Raw genomic sequence first — 9,459 nt, forward strand, 5'->3', positions numbered from 1 at the left:
GTCCAAAGGTGATACAACCTCAAGGCAAGCCCAGCTTCTTGAGGTACCTGTCAGAACTAACTTTTAGTGTTGTCTCAGCTTAATTACTATAGCATCCCTGATTAACTCTGTGCCACCACCAGTGAACTCTGAAGTGAGTGCTTACTGGAGTCAGGGAAATTTAGAAGCTACCAGACCTAAATTTAGCTGATGGGCAGGGTCACTTTAGAAAATTTTAAAAAGCATTAATGATGATATGAAATTTCTGGCAAAGCCTTTTAATTAAAATATATTTAAATTAGATTTTGGCAAAGACTTTATGTAACTAGTTGTGGGTTCTTTAGTAATAGGTGCCATATAAGGCATCATGTGACTTCAAGCACCTTTTGCTTGTTTCTCTGCTTGTTGCCCTCTTTTTCAGCCAATTCATTTATGTGGTATGTGATAAACTGTATTCAGGAACAGAATTTAAAATTATGTTCATTACTTTTTTCTGCCACTGTTCAAATAATGTCAGTTTGATAATGTTATTTTCCTGTCTCCACAAATGCTATTGAAGAGGGCATAAGGCATTGGAGATTGGCAAGGTGGATAGAAAAGTGGGAGAAGGAATGGAAGCTGTAAAATCTGTCTTAGCTACCAAAGCAAATGTGTACAATCTTTTATCCTTGTCAGACAAGTACTGCATGGCTGGTCATCTATCTAGCTGAAATCTGCAAAACCATTATGCATTTTTCAGGCTTTTTACCTTCTTTACCTTCTTTTCTTTTCAACAAACTCTTGTTACCCTCCTTTCTTCCTTCCTGCTCCCACCCTAAATGGATTCTGTCTTTTTCAGGGAGTACATTGTTAAAGATTTATAAGTAGTGAATGAGGCTCTCCGCTGTCTTATGAAGGACATTTTTCTCAAGTAAATTGACATGCTCTCTTCTGAAGGGCATTCAGTTAAACAGTTGCATAAAAACATGCTCTGTCTCCCTGCCTTTTAGCCTGAGCCAGACACTAAGTCATTCTCATCTCTTATAAACTACCTTCAAACAGGCAAGAAAATGAATGTATTCGGAGTGAAACTGAAAATACTACAGAATGTCCTCAGATTGATCAGAAGTGATCCAGGACATTAGATTTCAGGATTATTTTCAAGTTTACAGACATATTCTAGCACAAGTATTCTTTGCTCATGAACAAAAGACAAAGTGACAATGAGTGGAAGCCTAGTTCTAGAGAAGGCTGAACTGGAAATTCACTTCATGGCTGCATTTTTAGTTAGAAAAATCAAAGAAATTAAAATGTGGGTTCTAAAATACAGTTAGGAGATAAATCCTTTTCCTATTCCAATAATATTTGTATGAGAAAGAAGGAATGAGATACAGCAGTAGAGGACCAGAGGAGAAGACAGCAGAAGACTTCCATCCTTCAGACAAAAATTAATGAATCATCAGCTGTACTGTATAAATTCTTTCAGGTAGTTAACAATTACTAAAATCAATAACATCGCAATGTAAATTAATAACTTTATAATATTTCCTTACCATGTTGACTTTTTTCTTCCATCATCTAGGAAACATGTCGCTCCTTGAAAAAATCCTGTCTTAAGTAATAGTAGGTGAGGCTAATAATGCTCTTTATTTTGCTTCTCTACAGGGTTTCCTGTACAGATGAATGACTCGGATTATTCTCTATTTGAGCATTCTTTTCAAGGATGCATGCAGAGTATTCATGTTGATGATCAGCTGGTGGATTTGCATGCAGTGGAGCAAGGCAAGCTGGGAAGCTTTGCCAATGTCACCATTGACATGTGTGCCATTATTGACAGGTAAGTTGTGGAGAGATCACCCATACTCTGATACACTGATATGTCCTTCATATTCTGAAAATATACACTGATCCAGAGAAGATGGTCTTGACACTGCCAGTGATCATGTCAAGGTGGCCCTACCTTTTCATGAGTGGGAACCATGCTTAGATGATGCAGATGATGGCTTTAAATTGTAGACTGTGTAGGGTGCAGTGGAAAGCAACTCTCAAATCTCCCCACTTACCAGCAGAGGAGGAGGTGAAAAATTCTCATAAGCCAGGCTCAGCCTATATGTCAATGATACGGCTGCCTTGAATAGAGGAAACTCCTCACACATTTTGTCTGTTTCTTAGATGACTCTGATGGAGACCTGTTTGCAACTAGAAGTTGTGGCTCCTGGCTGCAGCCCCTTCTGGCTTCCCTGTGTTCCTCAGAGAACTAAACCAGGTCCACAAGCTTGCACATCAGTGATGTAATAAATGCTCAAACTTAATTAAAATAATGCTTACTGGGTTTGTTTTTTTCCAGTCTGAGAAGAGTAACTGAGAATTAGGGCAGCCTTTCACTTTGGCACTACCTTTTAAGCCACTTACCTGGATTTATTTTATGTTGCTTCTGATTAATGGCTTCTTTGTTGGTGGAAAAAAGACAATACTAGGAAAGACAGAAAGAACAAGTAGCCCAAATCCTGCATACAGGCAGCTTGGCTTATCATGAAAATTACCTGTACATTAAAGCCATTGCAAGCCTGCTGGAAAGCTGAAAATGGGTTTTTCAAATAGTGCTCTGAAAGAAGCAAAGAGTACTAGATCACAGAACCCTAGAATAATTCTGGTAACAACCAACTACTGGAGTTCATGCCACCCTCTAAATGCAGGGCCAACTGCAAAGCTACATCGGGTTACTCAGGGCCATGTCCACTTGAGCTTTGTATATCTCAAGGATAGAAATTCTACTGGCTCAGTGATTTGGGATACCATCAGCAAATATCTGCATAGTTTCGGTAAAGAAATTCATGTGCTTTTCATTTCCTATTTTAATTTAAGAGACTCTCAAAGAGATAGATGCTAGTGTGAAAAAAACAAAATACAACATGCTGCTTTGGTCTTGCAAAATGCCTTCTGTTCCTGAAATGTAGGCATCCATTTGCACTAAATGAGTTGTGGTAGGTTGACCATGGCTGGCAGCCAAACACCCACCCTACCTTTAGCTCTCTTCCTTCTCCTGAGGGATGGGGAGAAAAACAGAAGAAAGGGAAAAAGACCGGTGGATTAAGAAGGCAATTTAATAAGAAAAGCTGCACATGCAAGCAAAGCAAAACCAGAAATTTGTTCACTACTTTGCATCAGTAAGCAAATGTCCAGCTGCTCTCAGGAAAGCAGGGCCTCAGCACATGTAGTGTTTGTTTTGGAAGAGAAACTCCATAACACTGAATACACTCCTTTCCTCTTCCATTCCTTGAATTTTTATTGCTGGGCATGATGTTGTACAGTATGGGCTTTCCCATGATCAGTTTGGCTCAGCTACCCCAGCTATGTCCTTGTCTAACCTTTACACACCCCTCCTCCTGGTCTTTAAGGGGAAGGGTATGGAGAGAAGCCTTAATGCTTCTGGACAAGTGCTGTCCAGCAGCAGCCAAACAGTGGTCTGGTACCAGCATGGTTTTAGCCACAGCTGGGAAACACAACGCCTGTGGGCTGCTGGGAAGAAGATTAATTGAGTAATTCCATCCCAGCCAGACCCAGTATACCACTGTAGTAATCTCAGTGTTAAAGGACATGCTTTGTGGTGTACCAGTGAGGTGCTCTGGCAAGTCAGGCATTTTATATTGATTCTCCTCATGGACCTGTTGAAGGTTGAAGTCATAATGAAAAGAGTATGTGACAAGCTGCTGTCATAGGGATGAAGTTTGTTCTGTCTTCTCACATACATGTGAAATTAAAAAGAACTTCTGTGGTCAGTATTTGTCAGTTTGAATTACTTGATTTTATTTTGAATATTTGGGTTTGGAAATGTAAACTGACTTGAAAGAAAGGACATGAAGATACAGCTATTTAAGTCTCTGCTTTTCCTCCAATGGATGAATTTAAGCTTATGCAACGATTTGTATTTATCTCAATGATTGAACCCACTTATGCAAGTTTCTACTAAAAATAATGCCATTATTATAGGTAAATTAATAAGAATTAAGGTTTTGAAATGTATTGTAATGTAATTACAAGTAACGTACAATGTAAGGTAATTAGCATCAGAGCTTTACAATACATTTATGAAATACAAGACTTAAGGTTTCCTATATGTAAAGCAGCTTATTTTGGAAGTTAACTTCTTATTGAACTTACTGTTTAGAAGCTATTTTATTTTATAACACATAATATACATTCAAATAGTTCATATATTATAATGCCACATGCCACATAAAAATAATATATAGTGGCCTTTTATAATATGAAAATATTATAAATATATTATGCTTTCTATATTTTTGTGTATTATATATTAGGTTTATTATATATTTATATAAACATCTGTATTCATAACAGAGTTTGGCATAAATAAAAGTGTTTTATCTATGCTTCCATATGTAAGTTTTCTTAATATAAGAGAGCATGTTCTCACTCTGTTTCTCTCTTCTGCCACCTTGGATGTTGATATCATCCTCATAAAAATTAAAGCTGTATGTCTCACATTTATGGGTTTTAAGCACAGGAAGATAATGTTGCAAGCAGAGCAGCAATTGAATAGTCACAGGAAATTAGAATAGTATCAAAAGAAGTTTCTTGGGTTGGTGTTGTTTTTTTTCAATGATTGAGATGTAATCAAGTTTGTTGTTTTCCCATGATCAAGTTTATTTCTCCTTAATTTGCCCTTTAGAACAAATCCTTTGGCTGTGTAGTAACAATGCCAATATTTAGGCTGGATTTTCATGGCTGTGTTATTAGTATCCACAAATAAGGGTTTGCAAGCACTTCTGCTACAATATGCCATTATATATAACATATGTGGCCTTCTTTCAAGGAATCCAAGTACCATGTGTGCTCTGTATCATCTCAATTTCACTTCCTTTGAAAGGGGAAGATACTTGTGGCTTGTCATCCTGGGATCCTCCTGCTTTTTTAAACTAGTTTGGATCTGAATCATAAAGGCTTCAGCCATGATCATCAACATGGAAATTGCTCTCATAGCCACACTTCAGTAAAGACCCCGACTGGGCAACAAGATAAGCTGTCACATTGAATGATTCTTAATGCAGGCTTCAGCCATTTGGTTCAGGGCACAAAAGGTGAAGTTGTAAATGGTGGCATTTTTCATCATTAGTCAGAGTGGTTAGTGATGAGGGGAAAGTTTTCTCCGTAAGAACATAACAAAAGGTACTGAGGGTTTGTTGAATTCTTGGGCTGCACCTGCCTGAGGGTAACTCTTTCCAAAGTCCCAGGTTCTGCCGAGCTAAATGCTGGCCTGATATGGAAAAGGATTCTGCATTTTGTTTCCAGCAGTTTTGAAAAATGTGAAAAGAATAGTCATGTTAGAGTATTATGCTTGTACTTGGGAGACCCAAGTGTTAAAACAGTACCTTTTTATTTTGTCTCCCCTTCCTCACATGAGCATTTTTTTATTGTAAAGATTGCAAGCTGAGATCTAATTACAGGGGAACACCAAAGCTAAGGAACATTCTCTTTTTACCAGTGATTAAATAGTATAAATGCATGTAATTTCATGCAGGTATGTATAATTACAGGCCGTGAAAATGCTACTGAGAACAAAAAAATAATCATCCCTATTTCTGTCTCTTAATGACCTATAATTGCATTAGGAAAGGAAGTTGCATTGTTGCCACAGTGATCCACGTGCTGCGTTGCTTGTGGCAGCACAGGTCCCTATGCACCTTCTTTTACTTAACATTAACAACCTAACCTGTTGTTACAGTCCAGATGGTACTGTTGTACTTTCAGATTTAAGCACAGGACTTTGAATGGAAATTATTACTCACAACTAATTTATCCCAGCAGTCTCGGAGAATTCTAAAGCTTTCCTTACTTTATTATGGCTGGAATTATGGATTTTAATCACAAAATAACAATGAGGAAACACTAAAATGATTTCAAAATACAGTGTCAAATCTGCCATTGGAGATTACACAGCACATAAGCCAATTTTAATGAAAATTTCTGTGTGCCATGTGAAAAAATGGGGGTGGAAATGAAAAATTTTCATGTAGCTGTTTCTGGTATTTTATGAATGTGTAAACAGTGTGATTCCCTCTGTAACAGAGTGAGATGAATTAGATGCCAGTTTTTGAGAATAATTTCACATTAAAGATTAATTTAAGTAATCAGATACGTGCAGGAGAACATTTCTGGATGATTATTGCTTACCTGCTGTGGGGATACATTCTGTATGACAGAGTGCCAGCATTTGGCTTTAATCCCATAGAGCCACATTCTGTAAACTATGGGATTGCCAATCATAGTTTGAAGTAATTCATCCAAATAACAAAGCACAGCAAGCATATTGGTACATAAAGATGGCCACTGTATTACTGGCAGCAAGACAAAATTTCTTTGGTATTAAAATTCCTAATTGCAAATGGTATTAAATTCTTCATTTCTGGATCTTTACACAGACATTAGAATTCTGCCCTTCCTCACTCTTCTTCCCCTCCCTCTGCCAGTTCAGTAGTGAGACAGACAAGCAGACATCATCCAGCAGTTTCTGCATGAGGAGTAGATGATATAAGAATGTCCTGGCTGGAAGCAAACCCTGCTTTGCCATTATTTCCAACACAAATTCACAAAACGGAAGTTATATATGACTGGGAAAGGGCTGAAACTATACCATGGCTTCAACCTGCAGATATTCCTGGCCATATGGCTGGAAGACACTTCCTGCATGTGCCTTCTCACTCTCCTCTTCTCCCCAGGTCTCTCTGTAACCATACAAACTTTTTATGTGGAAATGGAGGTGAAAGCTGCCTTTCAATGAGAGAGATTCAAGTGCATTTACATAATAATCCGTCTCCGTCCAGAAAAGTGACTTTGTAGGCAGAGATTATACCTCAGTTGACAATGCTTTTAATACTGTGGCACTTGTCCATTATGTGCCAGAGTGTGACAACTGCCGTATTATTAACACAGATCAGTAGACAGCTTGGAGATTACAAACTCTACAGAGCTAACCACAAAATAGGAATAGTTTCATTAGCTTTCTTTCTGCAGTATATCTTAGTTTTTTGCAATGTTTTTTTACCATGAAAAAATCTCCATTCTCAAAATAGGGGATGGGAGAAACATTGTAAAAATTGGGGAAAAGAAAGCATAAGAAACATTAAAAATTGAATAAACTGGAGTTTTCCATGTGTTAAACCGTGTTCCCTGCACGCAGATGGAAATATTTTTGCAAAATTTAACAGAGTCTATGCAGTACTTTGGTATCATTGAGAAATTGGCCAGACCTTCCAGCTGTCATTAGAACAGGACTCTCCAAGAGAACCAGAGAAAGACAGAATAAAATGGTGATTAGATCAGGGAAGCTTCAAAAAAAGAGAAAAAAGCAGCACCAGGGGATGTAGTAGGACTGCATGGACAGAAGGTGAAAACCTGTGAGGTTCCCTGTATGGAACAATATGACTAATGACCCAGATTGTTAAATAACTATATAGTGAAATCAGTAACTCTTTAAACAAGTCAGAATAGTTTGAGATGCAAATGGTTTGAGTGCTATTTTATTCTTATGCCTTTGCCATGGTTTTTTTTACTTTACCCTATATTACACAGGTTACAGTAGTCAATAATGTTCTTATGAGATTCTTTCAAGTAACTGTGTTAGTTGTACATCATCTTGTAGCTGTATGCCTGAATATTTTGATATTTCAGAAAATCCTCAATTGTTCTTTGTCTTGTATTTTGTCCCATATAAGCTCCGCACAGAGAGGAAAAAAATCTCTCATTTTAACTCTAAGGATTACTAATATCTTTGTTTTTTATTATTATTTAAAAATTTAGGCTACTGAAATAATTTTCTTGAGAAAGTGGATTATTTGTTCATGATAAATACTTTTTCGTGCTACAACAAGAGCTAAGCCAGTAAACATTTAGGTATACTGAGGAGAGGAGGAGGAGGATGTAATGCAGAGTTATGGATAACTTGATAGATAATAGAGGTAGTCTCAGAACTGCAGGATTGTTTTCCTCCATGGCCTGAAAGAAAGGTAACAGCACAGGGTTTGTTCTTGGGAGCCAAGTGGCAGAGAATGCACCATTGTCACCCAGCAGCTGTGCCCAGTACATGGTCACCAAGGGCAGGGACAACACTCTGGGCCTCTTGTCACAGTGACTGCCTTGGGGCCAGCATCCCAAAGGTCATCCTCTGAAGGATGCTGGGTGGAGGATGGGGCTGTTGCAAGTGGAATTGTGAATGGAGGACCCTGTCACACTTGTGGCATAGTGCCACCATCCTGCAATACCACAGTCACCGTGCCCTGGAGCAGGATAAAAGGGAGCATCCTCCCATCTCCCACTGCTATAGTTGGCCTGGAACAAGCCCAAATACATCAGAGAGAAGTCCTTGAGGAGCTGGTAGAATCCCTTGAAGCTGAGGGAGGAGAACTGGAGGCTGGACAAGTCTTCTGGAGGGGCTCCACTGCAAAACTAGCTCCCAGCAGGGTCCCCTTCTAAGCTCATCTGAGGGTCTGAAATCTTTTTTCAGCTGGATAGCGATGGCAACACAAAGGAAATGCCTTTTAAGGAGTACTCCAGAACTGACTGTCCTCATACTCTGTGTGGAGCCAGGGGCAGCAGTCATAAGAAAAGAGTTGCAGAGGTGTTGCAAGGGATCCCAGTGCTTTGGAGCACCACTTTGGAGCAGTGGTGTCCTTCCAGGTGCAGAAAGGATTCTTGCTACCAAGTAGGTAGCAAGATACCTTGCAAATACCAAAGGGCATTTGTTCATTCTTGGACGGCCCTGACATGGATCCAGACTAGAAGTTGGGCATCTCCTGGGAGGTGTGCCCAATGTGTGGAATGAGGAGGCAGGTCTTACTCATATGTTCAGGGAATAGTTGATTATCACCTATGGGGTCAGGAAGGAATTTTCCGCTGGATCAGACTGGCACTGGACCTTGGTGGTCCTTTTTTGCCTTCCTCTGCAGCATTGAGCATGTGATGGTAAGGTTTCCACTGGGCCCTCTTGGACAGGTTGCTGCCTGCTGCTCATGCCCCATGAAGACAGGCATGCGCCATCTTGTGCCCTGCAGCACCTTTTGCCTTCCTCTGCTGCACACACAGCCCTCAGCCTCCTTTGGACCATTTTGGTCAGGTGCCTGCTGCCTTCGTGCCTCCCATCTTGTGTGAGGAAGCTTTCTAGACTCCCAGGGTGGGCCCAGGGGTGGCTCCCAGGCGTTGTTTCTTGTCCTCAGTAAAACTGAGTACAGCCCTTGTCAGGGCTCCCCTGGGTCCCTTTGGCTCTGTTCCTGCCTACTGTGCTTGTGCCCTGGCTCCTTCTGGCTCTCTGTCTTCCAGTCCCTTCACCATCTTCGCTGCCCTTCTTGGAATGCATTCAAGTACCTTAGCATCCTTTTTAAATGGTGAGGACACAGTTACAGGGGTTCCTCTCATCAAGGACACAGTTACAGGGGTTCCTCTCATCAAGGCACACACCTGCTTATGTTTGCTAATCTAAGATTA

The 9,459-nt window shown here is 39.8% G+C and overlaps 1 protein-coding gene across 1 annotated transcript in view; it reads left to right on the forward strand.

Moving 5' to 3' along the window:
- The window catches only part of CNTNAP2 (contactin associated protein-like 2), a 1,035,043-nt gene that overhangs the window by 634,092 nt on the left and 391,492 nt on the right, over positions 1 to 9,459 (forward strand). The window contains exon 10 of the mRNA XM_008633839.2: positions 1,624 to 1,795. Within this exon, the coding sequence (XP_008632061.1) occupies positions 1,624 to 1,795 (172 nt within the window). The remainder of the gene's footprint in view (positions 1 to 1,623; positions 1,796 to 9,459) is intronic.

This window comes from Corvus brachyrhynchos, unplaced genomic scaffold (genome assembly GCF_000691975.1).
Source record: "Corvus brachyrhynchos isolate BGI_N302 unplaced genomic scaffold, ASM69197v1 scaffold94, whole genome shotgun sequence".
NCBI lineage: Eukaryota > Metazoa > Chordata > Aves > Passeriformes > Corvidae > Corvus > Corvus brachyrhynchos.